General features: G+C 35.3%; 1 protein-coding gene and 1 non-coding gene across 2 annotated transcripts in view; one reads left to right on the forward strand and one right to left on the reverse strand.

Annotated features, from left to right (window-relative positions):
• Positions 1-26,333, forward strand: part of SYNE1 (spectrin repeat containing nuclear envelope protein 1) — a 578,994-nt gene that overhangs the window by 108,919 nt on the left and 443,742 nt on the right. The window contains exons 5-14 of the mRNA XM_049765309.1: positions 891-974; positions 8,416-8,436; positions 8,928-9,020; positions 10,020-10,198; positions 12,043-12,239; positions 15,953-16,062; positions 19,791-19,841; positions 20,651-20,758; positions 24,519-24,656; positions 25,796-25,960. Of these exons, the coding sequence (XP_049621266.1) occupies positions 891-974; positions 8,416-8,436; positions 8,928-9,020; positions 10,020-10,198; positions 12,043-12,239; positions 15,953-16,062; positions 19,791-19,841; positions 20,651-20,758; positions 24,519-24,656; positions 25,796-25,960 (1,146 nt within the window). The remainder of the gene's footprint in view (positions 1-890; positions 975-8,415; positions 8,437-8,927; positions 9,021-10,019; positions 10,199-12,042; positions 12,240-15,952; positions 16,063-19,790; positions 19,842-20,650; positions 20,759-24,518; positions 24,657-25,795; positions 25,961-26,333) is intronic.
• Positions 3,322-3,425, reverse strand: LOC125996771 (U6 spliceosomal RNA). Its single transcript, XR_007491452.1, has one exon. It is a non-coding gene; the product is annotated as a U6 spliceosomal RNA (small nuclear RNA).

Raw genomic sequence — 26,333 nt, forward strand, 5'->3', positions numbered from 1 at the left:
GAACGAATTCTTATGCACACTGCATATATCTTATTTTGCAATGAAGAAACAAAACAGATACAAATACAATATATGGCCCGTGGGACATAGTTTGAGGACCACTGCTAGATGAAGGCCAGGAGGAGCTGTCAATGATAGGATGCTTGCCACAGATAGTGGAGCAATGCAATTAGGACAGAGTAAGACGATGATAGTTGAAACTGTTCACTCTGGACAATAACTGGATATTGAACAAAATGATATGCACAGTATCCTTTATTACCAATAGTTCAAACCACAGTATCTAAAAGGAAAATAAAAGATAAAAAAAGAGAGATAGAGACAGAGAGAAAAGTTAAATATCTGTCCCAGAGGCAAGGGTGAAAGGGGAGAGGGAGGGAAACTGGGGACATAAGTAGAGGGAAATGTTCAAGAGTGTAAGACTGAAACCCAATCATGAACAACTTTGCAATCATGAGATGTTTAAATAGAAGGGACAATTTTTTCTAGAGAAATTTTAGGCTTCTAACAATATTGATCAGAAAAATTATATAAATTTTCCATAAGTATACTGCTCCACAATACATCAAGAACACTGTCCTCTATTTACTAAATATTTCCATCTTATAGACATGTCTATCACAATGCATTTTGTGACATTGTTTACCAGCATTCAGGAAATTGAAATGTAAAGACATGGACAGATAAACTGAGAATGAATGAATGTCTTTGTCTGAATAAATTATATGCTTTTCACAGATTGTAAGACCTGGCCTTACATATTTTCTACAATTTGAAGAAATTTAGTCTTGTTATGGTTCTTGGAGAAGTTTCCAGGATATTTTTGTCCATTTCAATGGGCTTATCTTTTCAATGCATGAATTTACAGTCTCGTATGGTCTCTTTTCCAGCCTTGTGAACAAGGACGTCGCTTGAAAAGGATCCATGCGGTGGCAAACATCGGCTCAGCACTTAGGTTTCTTGAAGGAAGGAAGGTAAGAGGAAGCAGGAAGAAAGCAAGCATAAGCACTCCACTGTTTGCAGTGTAAACTGAGAAAGCTAAGCCTTGCATATTATCTACACAGTGTAGACCTGCCGCGGAATTGTGAAATCATTTTCTAGTTACAAAGTGTGACAAGAAGGGAATAGAGATTTTGTATTTACTCTTCTCCTTGCCCTAGAATTGGAAACTTGGTCACTGAACATTAAAAAGCCTATTTTTTATTTTTATTTTTTGGTGTCCACATCCAGTGCATGGGAAGTATCACTTTCTTAGAACTCTCCAAAGATGTTTCATTTCCTTAGTCTCTTTTATTTCAAATATTTTTACATTTTAATTTTTAAAATAAATATCTTTATTTAAACACCATGATTACAAACATGTTTATAGTTTGGTTTCAATTATATAAAAAAAAAACAACCCCCTCACCAGTGCAACATTCCCACCACCAATGCCCCCATCTTTCTCCTCCCCCAACTCTTGCCTGTATTCGAGACAGACATTCTATTTCTCTCATTTACTACCATTGTCATGGTAGTTGTCAGTGTAGTTATTTCTTTAACTGGACTCACCACTCTTTGTGATAAGCTTCATATCATGGGTCAAACCTTCCAGTCCTTATCTCTATTGTCTCTATGTAATAGTACAATAATGTCTTTTGTTTTTCTTAAAAACCCATAGATGAGTGAGACTATTCTGTGTCTATCTCTCTCCTTCTGACTTATTTCACTCAGCATAATAGTTTCCATGTCCATCCATGTATAGGAAAATTTCATGACTTCATTTTACCTGATGGCTGCATAGTATATGTATCACAGTTTCTTTAGCCACTTGTCTGTTGTCAGGGATCTGGGTTGTTTCAAGATTCTGGCTATTGTAAAAAGTACCGCAATGAATGTAGGTGTGCAGAATATACCCTCGGAACACAAAAATTTCACACTAGCCTTACAATAACACAGTGCAAACCCAATTGGAGACATTTAGGAAATTAACTGCCTAGCCCTATCACAAAGAATAAGAAAAGATGAAGGCATAGACAAAGAACAGAAAAAGAAGCCACAGTTGTTAGGGCTGGAGAGATAGCACAGTAGTAGGGTGTTTGCCTTGCATGCAGCTGACCCACTAGAAGTGGATAGACCACTAGAAGTGATCTTTGAGCACAGAGTTAGGAGTAAGACTAGAACATACTGGATGTGATCTCAAAACAAAACCAAAAACTTATCCTTTGAGAGAGACCACTCTTTTTTCTCATTCCACTTTTTACTTCTCTATTACTCCATTCTTAGTTCTTTGTTTCCCTACTCTGCTTCTAAGTAAGGTTTTACATGAGTTTCTCATATAACCAGTCTATATTTCTCTTGCATAAAGGAGCATTATATATTATTTTTAATTATTTTGTTGTTTGTGATTCTGTAGTTTACAAAACTCTAAATAATGATTTCTGACTACCAGTGTGCCAATCCCACCCCCAAGGACCCTGCACCTCTTATTTTAGCACCCTTTCCTACCAACACTGTTGTGTGGCTCTGTTCTCCCATATTTTTGGCCTTTGGGACTCATAAGTACTATATTTTTACTTACTACCTACTTTCTGATATAAAAAGTAGAATACTATAAACATACTCTTGTACTTTCCTTTTGAACCATACATCATGGAAAGCACAGGAATAGTTAATAGAGATCTTTCTCATTCATTTTTGTATTTGTCTTCTATTAACTGGGTGTATCACAGTTTATTCACTTTTATTTTTAAACAGAATCATTTTGTAATTAATCATAATAAGTACTTTTATATTATTGGAAGTAGTCTTCTATGTTGACTCCAAAAAGTTATGTCTTGGCTAAAAGTTAAATTAGTATGAATTTCATTATGTATTGTCATATTTTCTCCCAAAATGATTCCCAAATTCTCCTGAATCAAACTTTTTCTCATTTGTGCAAATTGAATCTCTGTTAGATAATAGCCAGAATTACTACTTTTAGATGATAGAATGATTTAACCATTTCCTTCTCTATACATCAGGGGTCTCAAACTCAATTTACCTGGGGGCCGCAGGAGGCAAAGTCAGGGTAATCCTTGAGTGCAAAGTCAGTAGTAAGCCTTGAACATTGGGGGGTGTGACCCAAACAACTAAAAAAAAAAAAACAAAAAAAGATTTCTCTAGGGCAGGACCACAACTTGTTATATGGAGGGCCGCAAACAGCTCTCGGGCCTCGAGTTTGAGACCCCTGCTATGCACCAAAATAATATTTTAGTCCATAAAAGCATAATTAAACATTTATTTAATAAAGAGATCTGTGCAAATACAAAATTAGAGAAATGTGAGATTCTGATTTTTTTTTTAAATATGGAACACTTCACAAATTTGCATGTCATCCTTGTGCAGGGACCATGTTAATCTCTGTATTGTTCCAATTTTAGTATATGTGCTGCCAAAGAGAGTACAGATTATGACTTTTAACAATTTAAATTTTGATAAGCTGGTGACTTAGTTAACCAGCATAATATTTGGCCCAAATATAAACTTCATGCTCAAGAGATTTTCTTCAATGACATAGTATAGAGCAACAATACTCACTTCCTGTAGAATATTGCATTGCTTCCAGACTATTCTAGTATTTAATATTTATTCTTTTTTTTTTTTTTTTGGTTTTTCGGGCCACACCCGTTTTGATGCTCAGGGGTTACTCCTGGCTAAGCGCTCAGAAATTGCCCCTGGCGTGGGGGGACCATATTGGACACTGGGGTATCGAACCACGGTCCTTCCTTGGCTAGCGCTTGGAAGGCAGACACCTCACCCACCCCAATTTTTAATGGTGGATATCTCCTCTTCCAGCTCTTACTCCATGAGGTTTTCATAAAAGGCTGAACTACGCTTTCTGTGCAGGATATTTAGATAAGATATTTAGAGAAGTCCAACTCAGTGACCCAAGCCACCCCATTTTACCTTCTAATCATGCCATACTTTGTTTGAAGGCATATTTATTGGCTCAGTAGAAAACAAGCTTCTGTTGTCAATAAGAACCTTTAGAAAATTGTAATGTCATGGCTTGTGAAAAGCCTACTTTATAGAGTAAAAGACTCTTCTTTTCATGAAAGATTCCCCTCCCCCCCCACTGGGCCTATTTTACCAAACAACTTTAATTAAAAAATTAAGAAGTAGGAGATACTGATTTTAAATACTGTGTCACTAAGTGGAGCAAACAATAAATTTGAGTCTCAGAACAAATACAGATTATGTTCTTCTGTCCCCCAAGCCTCTACTGTCTTCTAATTAGAATCTCTAATCAGTTTAATATTATTATTTTTTATTTATTCTGTAAACTTAATAGCTGTGAGAAAAAAACTACTTTTGAAGGTTCTCTGATGCCTCCCTTATTACTATCTTGCTTTTCTTTATAACTTGAATTAGTTGCTTTCTTGAGTTGTTTTGTGTTTGTTTGTTTGTTTGTTTTTGTTTTGGGGCCACAGCAGACTGCTCTCAGAGGTGCTCCTGGCTCTGTGCTCAGTAATTGCTCCTGGCAGGCTCCGGGGACCAAATGGGATGCCAGAAATAAAACCTAGGTCAGTCTTGGGTCAGTTGCATGCAAGGAAAACACCCTAACTCTGTGCTATCATTCTGGCCCCTTGATTTGGTTTTATTTGCTTTAGGGGCCACAGCTAGATGTACTCAGGTCTTACTCCTGACTGTGTTCAGGGATCACTCCTAATCCAGGAGATATTTTGATGTACCAGTGATTGAATCACAGTCAGCTGTATGTAAGGCAAACATCTTATACACTGTATTATTTATCCAACTACAGAACTTATCTCGGTTGACTTTTCAAAAAAATTTACATACTTCGTCATTAACTTGGGATTTTTCTTTAGATAGAATATTTTTTTTGGAGTTTAGATATATGTATTTAGCTTGATTTAAAGATAATGATGTACTCCTCAAATTTTACAGTAGAAAATTTATCCATGAATATAACTTTCCACTTGCTTTCATAGCTAGAAAAATTACTTCATGATAGAGTCTGGTAAAAATAGTCTGAGGGGACTTTGTTGTGAATGGATATGCCACCACTTTTTATGAATTGTTTTCTACAATTAGTTGTTAGAGGATATGTTCTGAATACTAAAAAAAGAGGTGTTAACTACTGACCACCTTTCTGAAAACATGGCATTAGGCACACAAGAGATGTTCCTGAAAACAGAAGAGACAAGCAATCTCATGCCCTTAAGATCAAATCAAATGCTCAGTTCACACACACACACACACACACACACACACACACACACACACACACAAACACACACACACACACACACACACCATCACCATCACCATCACCATTACCACCACCACCACAAAAGAAAGCAACTTTGTTAATAGTGGCAATATTTCAACACATTAGATCTTCATTTTATCCAAAAAAAAAAAAGTCAGTGATCTGGACTTTAATTTAAAATATTGTAAGGCTTATTCTCAAGTAATTTCACATTTTGAAATATCCATGGTTTTATAGTAAACTCTAATGGCTTTTATGACAAATGCTACATACTGGACTGATTAAAGCATAGAATTTAATTGTTTTGTGGTCTGGGACTAACACTACAAGGCATACTAGGTTTTGGCAGCATTTCCTTCCTTCCTCCCTTTTTTTCTTCCCTTCTTTCCTTATTTCCTTCCTCCCTCCCTTCCTTCCTCCAACCCTGCCTCCCCTTTCCTTCCTTCCTTCCCTCCCTACCTCCTTTCCTCCCTCCCTCCTTCCCTCCCTCCCTCCCTCCTTCCCTCCCTCCCTCCTTACTTCCCACCCTCCCTTCCTCCCTCCCTCCCTTCCTTCCTTTCCTTCCTTCCTTCCCTTCATTCTTTTCTTCCTTCCCTTTCTTTTTTCTTTTCTTCCTTCCTTCCCTTCCTTTATCTTTCTTTTCTCTTTCCTTCTTCATTCCTTCCTTCCTTTAGTTTTTCTTTCTTCTCTTTCTTTCTTCCCTCTTTCTTTCTTCCCTCTTTCTTTCTTTGTTTCTTTCTTTGTTTTCTTTCTTCTTTCTTTCTTTCTTTCTTTCTTTCTTTCTTTCTTTCTTTCTTTCTTTCTTTCTTTCTTTCTTTCTTTCTTTCTTTCTTTCTTTCTTTCTTTCTTTCTTTCTTTCTTTCTTTCTTTCTTTCTTTCTTTCTTTCTTTCTTTCTTTCTTTCTTTCTTTCTTTCTTTCTTTCTTCCTTCCTTCCTTCCTTCCTTCCTTTCCTTTCTTCTTTTTCTTTTTTATTTCTTCCATCATCTCTATGTCCTCATTTATAAGAACCCTAGTTCACATTTTTTTTTGGTTTTTGGGCCACACCCAGTGACACTCAGGAGTTACTCCTGGCTATGCACTCAGAAATCGCTCCTGGTTTGGGGGACCATATGGGACACTGGGGATCGAACCGAGGTAGTCCTAGGCTAGAGTGGGCAAGGCAGACTCCTTACTGCTTGCACCACTGCTCCTGCCTCAAGTCCACTATTTTTCAAAACACAATATGGATTAGTCCCTCCCTTTATTCAAGGCTCTGTTTTCAAATCCAGTAACTTGGGGGCTTAAGGATGAATTTTGGGATGCAGTGTGTTCATAGTTTTGTGCTTGTAGCACCTCTGTCTTTTGTTTGAAAAGCCAACCCCCAGATTACCTGAACTAAGAACAATTGCTTAATCCAGAGCCCTCAAACATGAGTGTGCATTGTCAGTAAAACTGGTGATTTTGTTCAGCTAATTGGACCATACCTCCATGCCAGGTTGAGGGAAGGCTCATCCATGCGAAGCCTCTGCCTGGCTTCTGTAAATTGTTCATTCTCTTTGCTTGTTTCTTGAATGTCCACCCTTCCCTTTTAGGCTATTAGGAAGTTATTGTACATTTAATTAGGATTTTCTAAGGGAACAAAGATATCACTGAAGAAAACCAAGAAATGAGTTCTGTTGTGTAAATCCCTGTGAAACATACAGTTTTTAGGGGAAAATATAATAATGACAAATGCTTTTCTTTATATATTAATTGGATTATCTTTTTGTCTGTTATAATGTGAATTTTAACTTCATAGTGTATTTGGAGCTCAGCTATCATAGTCAATTCGAAGGCTTCCAAGTAAGAAAGATAGTATTGTAAGGAATTTGCTTTACATGCAACTGGACATGTATTTGATTCCTGGTACTGCATATGACCTTCAGAGCACTTCCCTGAGTGAACTCTGAGTGTAGAGTGTAAGCTCTATGCACTACTATATGTGGCCCCAAGTAAAATGTAAAATTTGTAAAGAAAAGCATAAAAGGTGGGGCCGGGCGGTGGCGCTAAAGGTAAGGTGCCTGCCTTGCCTGCGCTAGCCTTGGACGGACCACGGTTCGATCCCCCAGTGTCCCATATGGTCCCCCAAGCCAGGAGCAACTTCTGAGTGCATAGCCAGGAGTAACCCCTGAGCATTACTGGGTGTGGCCCAAAAACAAACAAACAAACAAAAAAAAAGAAAAGCATAAAAGGAATAAAATAAAAAGAAAATTCAATATACTTAACCATGTTTTACAGAAGAACAATATATAATAAGGGGGATGTGTTATTTGTGAAATATAGTAATCTTGGGGTTAAAGGCATGCATATGCTCCATGGATATTGAATGGGTATGGAGAAGTTGTCAGACAGAATAAAAACATTTATAGAAATTGCAATGTGTCCTTCATAAAATATTTTTCAAATCACAAGTCTCTTCATATTCTATCCTAATGCTATTTTAGTTTAAACATAGACACAAAACTTTCTAATCCATACTAAAATGAAAATTATTTGCCTCTAAATATGAAATAATTCATATGTAAAATAAGATAGCATTTCATGAATAGACTCCAAATTATTTTCAATGATTTTGTAATTTTTGTGCCCACTATTTCCCTATACCTTTGAAGAGTAACTTCTAAATTCAAATAAATTCTGAAGTTAAAGAATTAGTGGAATGATTTTTCATGTAATACATTTTTTAGTGAAACAACCACAAACTTACTAAGATTATTATTAATGCACATGATGATGAATTATACTAAGCCAGAAATCTAAAGGAAGTACATTTTTCTAATTTTAACACTATAAGGAAGATGATGAAAAATTGTTAATTGAATTCTATAGAGATTAACAGGTAAACATCATTTAAGTCAGGTTCCTGGCTTTAGAAAATAAATGCTTTAACATTTGGGAAATCATTGAAGTAAATAATTGGGGACAACTGTGAGAGATTAACCTCTGCCTTAAATGCTTTCACTTAGTGTTCAAACTGGGGAATGGGAACAGAACACTACCAATTTTTTTCTACTTTGATATTTCTTCACTTTTCTGTGTCTTTAAAATATAATTCCCAAGTCATGCTCTAAGTGTACTGCCTAGGAATCTTGAAAGATCATTTGTGTATGTGAATTATCTTCTTCTTTGTTTTTCATGCCAGTCCATTTACAGAGGATCACCGGTTAGTACAACCTTTAGAATTTTTGAACTCCTGAATTTTGTAGGTAAAAGAAAGTATAAGTTTCATGCTATTTGGTAACAAACTTCAAAGTAAGTGAATCTCCTTAATCTTCTCATAACCTTCAAGTCCCAGTCAGTCACCATCTGAATGTGAAAATAAACAGAACAAAACAAACCCCCAAATCCTGTCTATCATTTTGTTGGTAATTCCTTGCATGATGTCATTTTTTTTCAAAGTTTTTTTTCTTTCAAAGTTTTAAACAAGTTTTAAAAATACACCTTATAGTTGTTTTTATCCTGTGCCTAATGGATGTCCCCAAATTTACATTGAAACCTTGCTCTTGTTGTCTTTGTAGCTCCTTCTACTGACTCATCTACCACTTACATAGGCGTGCTCAGATTTTACTGATGTCTAATAAAGTCTAATTATCATTGCAATTGGATTATTATAATATTCTGAATGTCACTACTTCAGTTCTTCTTTTTAAACAGATAAAATTAGTCAACATTAACGCCACAGATATAGCTGATGGTCGACCTGCAATAGTCCTGGGATTGGTGTGGACCATTATTCTCTATTTCCAGGTATCCACCTATAGTTCGCTTTTCAGTTAATAATAAATCAAAAAAAGGGAATGGTGAGAATTTTAATAACATGCCTATCTGTCTCTACTTTGGGATTCACCTTCATATTAGCAACAATGTGATCTTCAAACGTCTGTTGTTTTTCTGCCAGAAAATCCCTTTTGTTCCTTGCAAATAAACATAGAACTCACCCCAGATCCCAAATCTTAAAAATAGATAGGAAAAATAGAGTTGAAGAACTAGTTTAGAAATATTTCAAGAATATTGTTTTTACTCTCGGTGGAGGGGGGTTCATTTCTAGGATTCTAATAAACATGAAGTAAACTAATTTGCTATTCTATCCAGAGTATTAGATTATTTTTTGAAGTTCTCTATTTTTAGAACACAACAAAAGCAAACAGTGGCACAGAGATTTTCTACATAGCCCTTTATCTACATATGCAAAAACCCCTTATAACTAATATTCTCCATAAAAGTGCCCATTTGTTAGGATTAAAAACATCTATTGTATATTTAGAATCTTCACGTATCTTTAATTCTTTATGTAATGTAATGGCCTATGAGTTTGAAAGAAACATTTTTATTTTAACTCTTTCATTCCTACTTTTTTTGTTTGTTTGTTTCTTTGGGCCACACCCGGTGATGTTCAGGGGTTACTCCTGGCTATGTACTCAGAAATAGCTCCTGGCTTGGGGGTGCCATATGGAACACCGGGAGATCGAACCTCGGTCCATCCATCCCTAGGCTAGTGAGCACAAGGCAGATGCCTTACGCTTTGCGCCACCACTCTGGCACCTCATTCCTACTCTTTACTTGTGTTTGTGACTGCATATAATAAGATCGAGTTTTAGGTGCAGAGAGAAGTACGTGAGACAGACACCATGGCACTTAGGTGCTTACATTTCATAATTAAGATACCATCTTCTGTCATAGAAGTGAGACATCTTGGAGGAGGATCCAAGATGATTCTTGATTTTTCCAAACATTGTTCATTTTCAGATCGAGGAGTTGACCAGTAATCTACCACAGCTACAGTCTTTGTCCAGTAGTGCTTCCTCCGTGGACAGCATCGTCAGCTCTGAGACAGCCAGTCCCCCCAGTAAAAGAAAAGTTGGCACCAAGATCCAGGGAAATGCTAAGAAGGCTTTATTAAAGTGGGTTCAGTTCTCAGCAGCCAAGTAAGTAAAAAGTATTTATTTACGAAACACTTGAACAATTTAAATTCTCAACTTGTTACTTAGTGCATCTTCCAATGTCTACAGAGTTTGGAGACATTGGAATGAATGGTTTTGCTTCATGTTTAATCACATTCTTTCCGTGAATGAAAATATAAATACATTAGGGCTAGAGAAGTAGCTCAATGTGGTGAACGCATACATTGCATGCAGGAAGCCTTAATTTAATCCTGGACTCTAATGGTCCCAAATTCCTATTGAAACTGATCCCTAAGCACAGAGCTGAGTGTAGCTCCTGTGGCTCCAAACCAAAAATTAAATAGAAAATGTAAGTACACATAATAATAGAATTCTGGATAAATACTGAAATAAAACTGATTACATCTTCATGTGATTTAGTTTGATGTTTAATCCCTGTGCTTTTTTTTTAACTTGATTAATTGATTGATTGATTTTGGGGTCACACCCAGCTGAGCTCAGGGGTTACTCCTGAAATTGCACTAAGAAATCACTCCTGGCAGGCTGACGGCCTATATGGAATGCTGGGAATTGAAATGGGACCCTCCCGAGACCCTGCAGTACCACTTTGTTATCTGTTTGGCCCTAATCCCTGTATTTTTTATTAATAACATAAACTGTAGTACAATCAATATAATTTTTACTTTTTGAAAATTAATCATTTTCTCACTAGTAATATAGAGGTTTTATCATTGTGATTTCTTCATAAAAACATTTGATTTCTATTTAATTAGATAAACTAAGACCAGATTTCTAAAATAATTGTTTTTTTTCTTTTTTTTTAATAATAATAATTTTTATTTTGACTAAAGTGAGAGAGAAGAAGAAAATTTCTGCATGAGAGGCAGGCTGGGAAGAGGGCAAGGAAGATGGGAGGGAAACTGGGGACATTGGAAATGTGCACTGGTGAAGGGTGTTGCACATTGTATGACTGAAACTCAACCATGAACAACTAGTGACTATAGGGAAAATAAACAACAATTGTGAACAATCTTGTAACTATGGTGTTTAAATATAAATAAAATAATTTTAAAAATAAAAATGTATTTAAATAAAAACCAGTTTCAGTAACATCAGGAAGTTCATTTTTCTGTTTTTCTCCTTTCTCTGTTATATTTTGTAACCAGAGTGCCTGAGTTTTTGCTTGTTATGGAGCCAGGAATCACATCAGGCAGGACCAGTTGATGGTGGCACGGAGCCCTGGGTGACCCCAGATCTCATACCAGCAAGGCAGGGATTCAACATCTGGCCACATTCTTGGAACCAAATCCTCTTTTATGTTTGTTTGTTTTGTCTTGTTTTGTTTTTTGCTTGTTTGTTTTGGGGTCACACCTGGTGACGCTCAGGGGTTACACCTGGCTCTGTGCTCAGAAATTGCTCCTGGCAGGAATGGAGGACTATATGAAATACCGTGATTTAAACCACTGTCCATCCTGTCCTGGATTGGCTGTGTGCAAGGCAAACTCCCTACCGCCATGCTATCTATCTGCCCCCCCCCTTTTAATAAAATTCTCCTCAGTACATATTCTCAGAAAAAAAATGTTAGAAAATTAGGTCAGAGCACAACATAGTTCTATACCATGCTTTGAATTTGCTAAAGAAAAAAATGTATCTTGTGAGAAAAAGGAAAGAAATCATCACATAAAACGTATGACACTTGAAATCTTATCTTCTGACCTTTTACAAGTTTTCACTTACTTTTTCTTAAGAACATTTATCTGCTATAGCTAACTGTATCTGAGTCACAGATAGAGTTTTGGACTTTGCATATAGCTTTGAGGAAAATACATTACATACTTAGACACAGCATATTTTGTTTTAATCTCTAGGCAAATTGGAATAGAAGTGAAGGACTTTGGGCGGAGTTGGCGAAATGGCATCGCCTTTCATTCAGTCATCCATGCTATCCGGCCTGAGCTAGTGGATTTGGAAAAAGTCAAGGGAAGATCAAATCGAGAGAACCTGGAAGAAGCTTTCTCTATTGCTGAACTGGAACTGGGGATTCCACGCTTACTAGATCCAGAAGGTCTGTTGAGCAAGTGTTGGGTCTTGACACTTTTTTCTTTTCATTCAATCAATTCCTGTCTTAAGCCTAGAAATGATGCCTTCCAAGATTCTATTAGAAGTCAGAAAGTTAGAAAAACAGATATAATTAGTATATTCCTGATCTGATATTCTGTTGGAAAGAGATTTGCAGAAACAAAGTCCAGTTCTGTTCCTACAAATATCAATCACTTTGACATTGGTGGCATCAGACAGGTGACCTGTACTACTCAGAATACTTAAGAATGAATGAGAGACCAAGAGATAGCACAGTGGTAAAGCATTTGCCATACATGCAGCCGACCCAGGGTGGACTCAGATTCCTGGCATCCCATATGGTCCCTCAAGCATGTCAGGAGTAATTTCTGAGGACAGAGCCAGGAATGACCCCTGAGCATAACCAGTTGTAGCTCCAAAACCAACAAATAAATTAATCAATCAATCAATCAATAAACTGCTTAAAAATGAGATGAAAGTTTCAGAGATGTATAAATAACTTGATTATGGTTTCAAATGCACATAATATCAATAATGCGCCCATCACCAATGTTCTTTGCTTCTTCCTACATTGAAATGTCTATTTCTATTTATTATTTTTTAATCTATTGGGCACATTCCACAAATGATTGGTAGACAATTTTAATTTTAATTATTTGTCACCTTTAGACATTACTGTAATACTACCCAGAGACAATAGAGATGAGGGCTGGAAGGACTGGCCAAGATATGAAGCTTACCACTGAGTGGTGAGTGCAGTTAGAGAAATAAATACACTAACAACTAGCATGACAGTGGTAATGAGTGAAAGAAATAGAATGTCTATCTTGAAGACAGGCAGAAGTTCTTGGGGGGAGGAGGAATGTGGGGGAATTGGTAGTGGGAAAGTTGCACTGATGAAGGGATATTCTTTTTTATAACTTAAGCCCAATACAAATATGTTTGTAATCATGGTGCTTAAATAAAGATATTATTAAAAATTATTTGTCACTTTTAAAGGGAAAGATATTGATTTTAAGACTGTCTAGAAGAGGAATTTACCTTTTAAAGCCTTGAAACAGTAATACTGATACCTTTCCTAAACTAAGCTGTTTTTTTTTTAATTTGGAAATGTAAAAGTCAAAATGAATATTCCATTTCATGTTATTTCTTCTTTGGGTTTCTGACTTTGAAAAAATGTTAGGAATGAATGAAAAAGTATAAATGCAGTGAGCACAAGTTATTTTTCATTTTATTTTATTATTTTGAGATCTAAAAATGTCCAAGTTGAGAGGTGAGGTTCCAGATGTAAGTTATAGAGACTAAAAGGTCTCTAGTTTCTCTGTTATAAAATGGATGTTAAAATGAAGCTCCTTTAAAAATTTAGGAAAATTCATATAACCTCTGGACTTATATTCACAAGGAGAGCCAGGGACTTTCCATATTTTTGCATAGACACAAGCCAACAGTTCCTAACACACTTATTATATTCAGATGAAAATCACACATGTCCTTGCTTTCAAATTGAGAGGCTACATATAATGGGAAGAAAGGATGAGAGTATAAGTGTTTCTTTATAACCACAGGGCTAGAGAATCTTCTTGAGGACCAAAACTGAGACTGTCATATACAAGGGTATCCTACTAATGGTTCTCTTTTATTGTCTAATGAGATTCCTTTATCCCTCAAAATGTTATTTAGCTAATTCTAATACATAAACTTTTTAGGGATAGAGATTAAATAAGCCAATGTCTATTATTAAAACTGTTATAATTTGGTTACATGAAAACTTAAAAGGATGTACCATGTTAAATAATGTATTAAATGTTGCTTTCAAACATGTAAATACATTAAATCTTGTTTTAAAATTCTACTTTCATGAAACAGTTTGATGCATTCTTCAGATGCATCTGACACATAGAGATATTGTTCTTTTCACCTCTCCTTTAAATCACCTAATAATCCTAAAATATTTTGTCTTTGCTTCCTCTTAACTTATTGAAGTTGTATCACTTTTTGTAAAGTATGTGGATAACCTATAGAAATTGTGCTTCAAATCACATAAAACATTACAAACACTGCATCTCTATACTGATTTTCGTCTTTTATTTGTTTACTTGAATCCTTGGCACTGAAGGTAGATAACATAGATAGCATATTTGTCAACTTCAAGTAGATGCATCTTTTCTGATTTTCTTTAAAATAAATATTTAAAAGATTTGTTTAAAACATTTGACACAGTATATTTATTCAATCTTACCCCATTCTAGAACATTTATAGGTGAATTAGTATCTCTTTTTCGCTTATACTGATTTTCTAGCGTGACATCTATTAAATTAAAGTTAAAATAAACAGAAAAATAATAAAATGTCAATGATTGAGGTATTTCCTGTCTTTGTCTCCCTCAAAGTGTACTTGGTTAAAGAACAGACACGTATTGAGAATGTTTCACTCCACTCTGAGAATAAATTCTCTAAGGAACTGAACCGAAAGCTCTTTCCTCTTTTTTAACAGAAACCTTAAAACAGCAAGGGAATGCTGATCCATATTTGAAAATGTGTAGTATACAATGTATATGCTATGCACTTATATCCAGTGGCATACTTTCTGTATTTCTTCCCTTTCCTTCCCTTTATTGTTGCTGTTGCAAGACTGGGTATTATACACTATAGTTACAATGCTGGCCAGTGATCATAGACTGGCAAGCTGCATTGATACCATTCTCAACATGCAAGATGGTACCCACCAGGCAACCATCCTTATGTCTCTGTAAGCATTTTTATATACCCTTCAAATTAATTTAAAATTGACCTATTATTTATATTTTAATAATACAACTAGAGAGGTTGGGAACCATAGTACAGTGGGTAAGGCTTTTGCCTTGCATGAGGCAGACTGTGTTCAATCCCTAGCATCCCATATGGTTTCCGGAGCCTGTCAGGAGTAATTTCAGAATGCAAAGTCAGAAAAAAACCCTGAGTGCTGCCACAAGTAGCCCCTTAGCACTACCAGGTGTGGCACAAACCCCCCAAAAATTTATATATACATATATATGTGTATATGTATTATATATAATTAAAAAGAATGTTTTAGGATCACATAGCAGTTTATATTTCAGATATATGAATATTATGACCACTTAATTGAAGTATTCCTTTTCTATTTCTATTAGAAATGTGCCACTTTTTTAAATTACAAAATATTCTAGAACTCATCATCCAGACTAAATTGGTTGCTACTCCCCTCTGTAAATATTAATTCTGTTTTTTGTCTTCAGCATGTAAGGCATTGTCTTTGGATAAATTAGATCAATTCCAAAATTGTCTTTTCAGGGACAGAGCCATAGGTAGGGTAGCAGGTAGGGTGCTTACCTATGTGATAGCAATTTGGGTTCAATCCCTTATAGCTCAATGGCTCATCAAGCACTTCTAGGAGGAGTGCTGACCAGGAGTAGCCACTGACCATTACCGATACAACCCCAAAACAACAAAACAAAAAGTTCTTTTGGGGCCAGAACAATAGTATGGCGGGAGGGCACTTGCCTTGCTCAGGTCAAACTAGGTTTGAGTCCCAGCAACCCATCTGGTCCCCTGTGCCTGCCATGAGTATCATTGAACATAGATCCAGGAGTAAACCCTAGCACTGCCAGGGGAGGCCAAAAACCAGATAAACAAAATTTTTTTTTCAAATATAATTATGGGTAATTAATTTATTTTCAGATGTCGATGTGGATAAACCAGATGAGAAGTCTATCATGACTTATGTGGCCCAGTTCCTGAAACAATATCCAGAAATTTACAACACAGGCAGTGATGAGCTGGAGAATGATGTAAGTGTCTGTCTTATGTTTTTTCAAGTATTGATATGTCAGTGCACAATAGTGAGTCAGATTCTAAAGCATGTCATTTCCAAAATGGAGTGTATTTTAATATGAGAGAAGTTGAGTTAAGAACAGATAAATCACAAAAACACAAAAATAAAATTCAAAAATTCCTTCCTCACACCAATATTCATTGTAGCACTATTTACAGTAGCCAGGTTTTGGAAACAACCAACATGCCCTTCAAGACATGAACGGCTAAAGAAACTGTGGTATATATACACAATGAAATATATGCAGCCGTCAGGAGAGATGAAGTCATGAAATTTTCCTATACATAATAGTCAGACTTTGGAAACAACCAACATGCCCTTCAACAGATGAATGGCTAAAGAAACTGGTATATATACACAATGGAATATTATGCAGCCATTAGGAGAGATGAAGTCATGAAATTTTCCTGGAATCTATTATGCTGAGTGAAATAAGTCAGAGGGACAGAGATAGACACAGAGCAGTATCACTCATCTATGGGTTTTCAAAAAAATAAAAGACATTTTTGTAATACTTATCAGAGACAATAGAGATGAGGGCTGAAAGGTCCAGCTCACGATATAAAGCTCACCACAGAGTGATGAGTGCAGATAGAGAAATAACTACACTGACAACTAACATAACAATGTGAATGAATGAGGGAAGTAGAAAGCCTGTCTCAAATACAGGCAGTGGGGTAATCATGTTTGTAATAAAATTGTATAAATAAAGATATTAAAATAAATTTAAAAAAAGAACAGATAAATAAAATAATATTTCACTGAAAAGGCACATACAATTTTATAATTTTAATTTTTCATTTAATTATCCAAAGATTTTAGTCAGTCTTTCTAGGTCATCCTACATATGGAGAGTAATTTATTTATTATAATTTAATTGTTATAAATTATTATTTTTTACTGTTTTAAACAATATTTCTATGCATAGTTTTTTTTTGAGGTGGGTTTGGGCCACACCCAGTAATGCTTAGGGGTTACTCCTGGCTATGGGGGACCATATGTGATGCCAGGAACTGAACTGAGGTCCATCCTGGGTCAGCCACATGCAAGGCAAACTTCCTACTTCTGCGCTATCGCTTCCGCCCCAGCATAGTTTTATAATAAAGATTGTTTTGTGAACCTTGTTAGACTCAAGGGCATATAGATTTTTGACACATTTAAAATAATTTTTAAATTCCTTTGTATGAAACTTGATCTATAGAAATTGGTCAATCTTAACTGGGTACGTGTTTTGGACTCATTTGAACTTTCAGGCCTAGAAGATAAAACCATGATGGGTTTGCTGTGTACAAGCCAGTCCACCAGAATGTCCTTTTCCCCTGACACTCAGAAGAATGGATATTAGCATATTTGGTAATAGATATTACCAAAGTGCTGTCATAGAGTTTTGGGATTGTTTTAGAGAGATGTAAATTTACTGCCAGAGTTTAAATTAATCATAATGCAGAAAAAGAGAATCTGATCAGGTTCAAGAACAAGAAACACAATGCAAAGATATTTATAAATTTAAAACTCTTCTAATAGATGCTTATTGATAAATTTTTAAAAAGAACCCTTAGTATGACAAGATGAATCTCATTATCTAGAAAATAAGTTTTGATTTGGAAAAAAAGCTTCATTTGTTACCTAAAGAGAGTATAAGATTTCTCTAGGGTTGTTTAAAGGGTTATTTATAAGATTAAGCATAAGCATCCAAAATTAATATTTTGAATAAAAAACATAAATTGTAAATTTAATCAATTAATTAAACGATTTAATTTTAATTTAATAAATATGATTAATTTATTTCTAAAATGGTGCATTTTTATTATGAACTCGTAGTTAATGCAATTAAATGACTGCCTAATTAGGCCTCATAGAATTTTAAGATTTTATACACTATACATATACTTGATACCTCAGTATTTTTTACTCAGTTCTTGAGAAAATAGTTCATTTAATTCAACTATTAAAATCATGGCATCTTGGGCATGAGTGGTGGTGTAAGCAGTAAGGTGTTTGCCTTTTACGCACTACCCTAGGACTGACCTCGGTTCAATCCCCGGCATCCCATATGGTCCCCCGACCCAGGAGTGATTTCTGAGTCATAGCCAGGAGCTTGAGCCTCACCAGGTGTTGCCCCAAAAGCAAAAAACAAACAAAAAAATACAATAAAATCATGGCATCTTGACATACAGATGTATATTCCTGTAGAACTGAGGGTAGATTGGTTTACTATGCATGACAGTAAGAAAATCATGTCTTTGAAGACAAGCGTCAAACAAGCCAAGGTTGGTGTCTTCTCTCAATTACTATTAGAAATATTCCAAGTTGGAAATCCATGATTTATGACCAAATTCAGATTATGTAAAACTTTGGTCTAAGCTCCACCAAGTAGAACATAGAAAGCAAGTGAAATCAATAGATTAAATCAATAGATTAAAAACTTGGGGCCAGAGTGGCTGACCTAGGATGGACCATATGGTCCTCCACGCCAGGAGCAACCCCTGAGCGTCATAAGGTGTGGCCCAAAAAAGAAAAAAAAAGTTTATGTTGCCTGTAAATGAAAATCTTGTGTTTTATTGTGTTTTTAATTTAAAAAAAACCTCTGAGGAACTTTGAAACTTCTGAGGAAGGGGAGGAAGAGAGAGAGAGAGAGAGAGAGAGAGAGAGAGAGAGAGAGAGAGGGAGAGAGGGAGAGAGAGAGAGAGAGAGAGAGAGAGAGAGAGAGAGAGAGAGAGAGAGAGAGAGAGAATAACATGGAGAAGAGGAAAAGCATGCTACTTCTGAGTGGTGAGAGAGCCAGAATTAAAGATCAAAGTCTACACTCAAGTCGGAAATGTGGGCAACACATGCTAGGGAAACACTTGCGTGTACATGACACATGTGCTCCGGCAAGCACAAACATGCAAGCAATGCATGTGCTTGGATAGAAAATAGGGACCTGAAAAAAATCTTTGTGTCTGAAAGAAAGGGAGAATTTTGCCATCTATGTTTGTACCAGGCTTCTATTTTTGTAGGAATACATTGATTTCTATAGCCCAGTTATGATTTTATATAAAATTATTTTATGCCTATCATTTTAAATCTTATCTTATTTTCTCACTTGGAAATAGACTGGTTGTGTTTTTCTTACTTCAGTCAAAACAAATGATATACTTTTTCTTTAAATGTTGTTCTTGGATATTTAGCACTCAATCTTAAATCACTAGAATAGGCTGATTGGTTTATCTGGCTCAATACTTTAATAACAATTAAATTTTCAGTCATTTATTTGACCAATCCTTCTATTAATGTAACAATTATTCTTGGTTATCTTCCAAAATACAAAAAAATGTTAGATGAGATAGGGCCAGAAATGAATCCATTGAGTATACTTACAGAGCACTTGTGTGCATATACTACTTTACATGGTTATACTTTTAAAATGTTACAAAACATGTTTATAAAATACATATGATACCACATATGACCTTTACAAAATAAAATGAAAATATCAAATCCAGAAAACTACATTCCTTCATTGAATTAGATAACTTTTAAAATTTACAAAAATCTTTATATAATTATGCCATTGAAATGGTTGCCTATTTGTAGATCAATATTTCTCCATTTTTTATCTTGTATCTTCTATGATTTTAGTCCCTCCTTTATATTATTTTTGTTATATATAATATTTTATACATTGTCTTTTCATATTGTTAGGAAATATTATCAACCTTTCCATCTTTTGCAAATCATGTTTCTTATTTAAAGGTAAGAATAAAACCATCTTGAACTAGTGATATATTCCAAACATTCTGTCACCCATTCTTTTGCATGCATTTCTCTTTATATATACACTTAATACCTTAATTCGTTATTTTATTTTTCTCTCTAATAAACAATAACATGAAAATGCTGTTAAAATTTTCTCATAGATGTGTCACTAATCGAATTACAATTTGATATCCGCTATTAATTTCCAGTAACACGTAAGAATACTAATTAACATAATAATTTATAATCATGTTGACTACTTTATTGTGATATGGAAATAAAACTAAACTTTTATTTATTTATTTTAGTGGCTAGACTGTTAGGGCAACAGATAGGAAATTTACCTTGCACATGATTGACCTGGATTTTATCCCCTCATATGGTCTCCCAAGCATTATCAGAGTGACCCATGAGTTTAGAGCCAAGAGTGAAACCTGAGCAAACAGTATATGACCCCCAAAACAAACAGAACAACAAAATCATTTAAATTTAAATATTTTAAAATCCATCTATAGGTAAATAATTTGTGTTTATAATAAGCAATCAAATAACAAGTGCTCTATTAACTTGCAACATCCCCCTCTTGAGCATATTTTCTGAAGTAAATGAGTGTGTCTAGAGAAACAGAATTTTATTATTTGGTAAGGTCATTCAGATATTTTTCTGGAATTTAATTTTGCTACTGATTTTCCAAATAGAATAAAGTTGGGGTTACAGATTTTTCAGCGATCATTGAAATTTATTATTTATTGTCATGAGATAATTGTATGACTACAAGTTAAATTGTATTATCTGTTGCTTTTCAGAGAGAAGAAAGGATAGTTTTGAAGGAAATGAAAGTTTGGATTGATCAGTTTGAAAGAGATTTGACAAGGGCCCAGGTTGCAGAATCAAATTTACAGGATAAATATAAGGTAATGAATGAAAGACATTTTAATTTTCAAAATTGTTTCATGAGTACTATTCTTACATATGCTTACATCTATGTTTAAGTATTGTGAAATTTTTTTTAAGAAATACTATTAGGGGGCCCAGAGAGATAGCACAGCGGCGTTTGCCTTGCAAGCAACCTATCCAGGACAAAGGTGGTTGGTTCGAATCCCGGTGTCCCATATGGTCCCCTGTGCCTGCCAGGAGTTATTTCTGAGCAGACAGCCAGGAGTAACCCCTGAGCACCACTGGGTGTGGCCCAAAAACAAAACAAAACAAAAACAAACAAACAAAAAAACAGAAATACTATTAGGGGCCAAAGAGATAGTATACTGGGTAAGGTGCTGGCTTTGCACATAGCTGGCCCAGGTTTAGTCTTGTGCACTATTATAGCCTCTGAGCCCCACAAGAAGTGATTTCTGAAGACAGAGCCAGAAAGCCCTGAGCACCACCAGGTGGTCCCTCCAATCCTCCTATTGAGCAAAAGAGATAGTTTAAGGTGTTGAGTACTTGCCTATTCTCAGGGCTGTATTTGGTCCCCTGAGCACTATCAAAAATGTTACTTTAACAAGATCCAGAAGCAAGCTAAGCACGTCTAGGAATCACCCCAAACCAAAGTAAACAAAAATGAAATACTATTATCTGTGTATTTTTAATTATATTTCTATGTAAACAAGTTTAAGTTGTATTTGTCAATATTGTGATGAGGCGAATAAGTTTCCTGACTTTTCCATAACTCAGTCTTGTAGATGTCCCAAAACCCAAACACGTGTTGGCTTTTGTAAAATTCATGATTTTTCTAGACATTTCATAACACAAACATACACCAAAAAGTGAGTTCCTTGCGAAATCATTGAGTAAACTGACTTTAATAAAGGATTGCAACATGAATATTTGGAATTGTCCCATCAATGGGATTAATTTATTTTATGACTTTTCAAGTTCAACTTGCTGCATTTAGATTAAGACTAAGGAATCCTGCTGTTGCTAATTTTGTTTTTGTTTTGTTTTGGGGCCACACCCTGTGGTGCTCAGCGGTTGGTTGGTTACTTCTGGCTCTCTGCTCAGAAATCGCTCTTGGCAGGCACAGGGGACCATATGGGATGTCAGGATTTGAACTATAGTTGGTCCTGGGTCAGCTGCTTGCAAAGCAAACGCCCTATCGCTGTGCTATCTCTCTGACCCCTGTTACTAATTTCTTTCTAACCTCATTATATTCTTATTAATTGGATTTCTTTTATTGGTTTTTGGGCCACACCCAGTGACACTCAGGGGTTACTCCTGGCTATGTGCTCAGAAATAGCTCCTGGCTTGGGGGACCATATGGGACTCCGGTGGATCAACCACGGTTAGTCCTAGGTCCGTCCTAGGTTTGCCCGTAGCAAGGCCAACACCCTACCGCTTGCATCACCGCTCCAGCCCTGATTCTTATTTATTGGATTTCTATTTCCAATTTTCATTTTCAAAACATAGTGAATTATGACAGGTTTTTCCAATGATTTTTATTCTATGCAGTATTAACATTTTCTTACTACTTAAAATAACAGTGCATTTTACCAGTAAAACTATAACACATTTCTAGTGTAGATTACATTTTAATCATGTCTTGTTTTAAAGATGTGATATGAGTCTCACTATAGAAGATAATAAAAACATCAGCTTTAATGTGTGACACATCTATGTGCTCACATCTATAAAGCCTGGATTATTAAATTTAGATTATTAATTTGTTGAACTCGGTAAAATAATAAACAAATGCTTTTTTTTAATTGAGACTCCAAAATATTTCCTCCAAAATAATAGAATTTTCTAGGATGTAATCCATTTTAAAATTGCCAGTTAGTAACTTGAAAATAGAAATGAAAAGACAGCAAATATACTGGCTTACTAGTGGTATGTGTTAGTTTTAGCATAAATTATCAAAAATAAATGTTATTTTATAAGAGGTTAAAATATGGTTTTTTTAAATGTGAGCTAGAAAGTCTTTCCAGGCTCAGATGGTCACCTGTCCTTCAACAGGGTTACAGAGCATCTTAAATTCAAAGAGAAAGTTTTCTTGTAAGTGTATTCATTAGGGAATTTTCTTGCCCTATTTATGAACTAATAGCATATTTCCAGTATTTTTTAAATATGAAATATGTGGAATAATATTGAATAATTATTATTTATTTGGAGTTACTCAATTGCAATGAGTTAGAAAGGAAAATGTTTATTCACCATCTCCCCCCAGTGTTCTTTATGTGATTTGCATGTTTATTTATTAAAGTAATGATCACTTAGAAATTCCTTCAGCTGTATTATATCATAGATTTCAGGGACATTTTTGATTTATTTAAATCATAATTGCACATTTTAGAGGATTTTCAATTTATTTTCTTTGAACTTATATTTTAGGATGTGTAATTTTATAAACTTTAGAACCATACTTTTGGTAGGCTAATATTAGGCATGTGATCAAGCTTGCTTATTGTGAATTTATGCTATACTTACTGTGACTAAAATAAACACATGCTGCTTAATAAATTACTTCCATAAATTAAATTAATATGTAAATGAAATCGCTTATGTCTACCTCTTTATAAAATCAAGACAACACTTTCAGTAACCTTTAATTTACTATTACTCTCACTTTCATTCATTCGGTCTTAACATGCATCTTTATAAACTGGCACTAGGACACAAACAACTACCGTATTTTACGGCATATGAAACAAATTTTTAACCCATGAAAAACTTCCTAAAAGTCAAGGGTCATCTTACACGCCCATATAAGCCATGTGATCCGCTCCCCTCTTACCGCTGCATCCCATTCAGGGCACACAGAGGAGCTAAGTTTCCAAATGCTGCATCCCATCTAGCCACCAAGTGTCATCTTCAGTATGTGGTTTTCCAGTGCTCAGTCCTTTGCTTTCCCTGATTCATTTTTCAGGGCACACAGAGGAGCTGAGTTACCAAGCACTGCATCCCATCTGGTATGTGGCTTTCTGGTGCTCAGTCCTCTGTCCAGCTTTTATGGGACACAGAGGAGGTGATCTGTCTCCCTCTAGCTGTCCTATTAATCACTGTACCCCCAGCCAGCTGATCTTGGAGGAGCCCCCTCTCCCTGCTTTCAATGTAGATCACAATTAAAAAATCACAGTCACTCACTACAAATGACAAATGTAAAATGATTGTTGGCACTCCAAACATAGCTTTATTAAACATAAACTGTTAACCTTTGAGGGTTCTACTCTTTCTCTTACATTTCTTAATTTCCATTTGGTGTGTGTTTGGGTGAATATAGCCCAAACCCTATATTTTAACAGGAAAAGTAGGGGGTCATCTTCTATGCCAGAAAATACGGTACTTGGTTATTAGAATAGAGTAGTAGTTCCATTTACTAATACAAACTGGCATGTATTATTTTATTAGATGTAATAAAACTTAGACTTCTGTCTTACCTCTGATAATTGTAAATAAACCATTTCTTGGCTTTCTATTGAATAATAGAGCCTGTGCATGTATGTATAGGATTAGAAAAAGAACCAGAAAAGATAAAATATGGAAATAATTTCCCACGAAGCTAAATTCATTGTTCAGGACTTGGTGAATGATAAGCTGCTATTAGTATTAAAACTAGCATTTCCACAACAACATATATTGAGTGTTATCCAAATATAAAGGATTATTATTTCAAAAAGGTGGTTTCCTTGCTTTTATTTGTTTTGCCTCATGTCCATTCTGTTACTCTTTTATTTCTTTTAGTCATTTAAACACTTCAGAGTTCAATATGAGATTAAAAGAAAACAGATTGAACATTTACTGCAACCCTTACAGAGAGATGGTAAACTGTCCCTTGACCAAGCTTTGGTGAAACAGTCCTGGGATAGAGTGTCTTCTAGGGTAAGTTCTTCAGCAATTCATTTCCTAGGAACTATGTCCTTTAGCCAAGAATATTTCCCAAAACCCAATTACAATCATATTAATAAAAATGGAAAAATTAATATTTTCCATTACTGTTTTCTAGCCAGTCATGCTACATCAGATCTTCCTGCCACTTTCAGGCATAGGGAAGGTTTCATTATGGAGCCTTAAATTATTAGAACATCTCCAATCAATAACTGCCTCCCCAGCCTCACCTCACATCAGCCCATCATTGACAAGATAGTAGATTCCAATCTAAAAGGCCCTCTGAGTTACTTCTTCCTGTATATGATTTCATTCTGTCTAGTTTAGAAGAAACTACTCTCCTAGGAATTAAGATTTAATACCTTCTTTATAGTCATAATTACATTTTATTAATGGTGATTATTTTCCCTTTCATGTCCATTCTGTATTCTTTGTACTGGAAGGAAAACTATGCAGTTTTCCTGCATGTTAATATTCTGCAAATTGAAACACCATAGTTTCAAAACCTTGCTGTTTTGCTCTTTTGTTAATATATTTCCCCATATATTTTAACAAAAATATGTGTTTGTTTTTAAATACCTCATATATACACCTAGAATTTCAGAAAGTGAGGGCGGAGTGCTAGAGACTGAAGTGAAGTCAAAGAAATGCAGTAATTTCACAAGAATTATAGTTTTGTTCAAAGAGCCTTGGAGTAATTATCTTCCTTCTTACATATTTTAACTCTGATTTTTTTTCTAAACCTGTCATCTGATGACAAGGTTGAAAGGAAACTCATCAGTTAGTTTATAGCAGCTGAATTCTGGAACAACATAACAATCCTAGACCTTTCCTTTCAGATAAGGTCAAACTGAGATTAAATGGATGTTTTGCTATTCCTATAAGAGGAAAATCGTTCTCCCAATAATCTTTTGATTTCTGAGATCTATTTTAAGTTCCCTTAAATTCTCCTTTTAATTGTAGTTTTCTCCCCATCCCCAAAGCATCATATTCAGAACACCTGCTTACCTGATACTTCCAAAATTGCCCTGAAATCATTGACTTTAAGTTTTATGTAGGCTTTAAAATCCTGGAGGAGTCTTTCAAAAGTATGTTCTGAATTTGAATTTTTCTTTTTTTCCCCTCAATTACAGCTCTTTGATTGGCATATACAGCTTGATAAATCTCTGCCTGCACCTCTGGGTACCATAGGTGCCTGGTTATACAGAGCAGAGGTGGCTCTGAGAGAGGAAATAGCTATTCAGCAGGCTCATGAGGAAACAGCCAACACAATACAAAGAAAGCTTGAGCAGCACAAGGTAAAGATTCTGATGAAAAATTATTCCTGCATGACAGTTCTAGTGGGGTCTAAGATGAGCTCTATCTAGAACATGGAATGAAATGGTCTCCTGTTCTTCCATCCTTATTGACTCAGAGATGTCTGTTGCATTTTCTTAGAGCTGTTCTACATTTGTTCTCACCCCTCTATGTTTATTACAGTAATTTTGTGGTAGTTGGTATTTTCCAAAAGCTCTTCAGTAGTCTTAAATTTGTTATTGAGGAATTATCAGTTGACTAGTCTACAAATGTTTATAAATGTTTAAGGGTATATTTTCACACCATCCACCCCCAAAATGCAAGCCTCCCACTGGCTTTTGGTCTACTGCACATTGCTCCATCCTTGCTAACCTC

The sequence above is a fragment of the Suncus etruscus genome, chromosome 18 (genome assembly GCF_024139225.1).
Source record: "Suncus etruscus isolate mSunEtr1 chromosome 18, mSunEtr1.pri.cur, whole genome shotgun sequence".
Taxonomy (NCBI): domain Eukaryota; kingdom Metazoa; phylum Chordata; class Mammalia; order Eulipotyphla; family Soricidae; genus Suncus; species Suncus etruscus.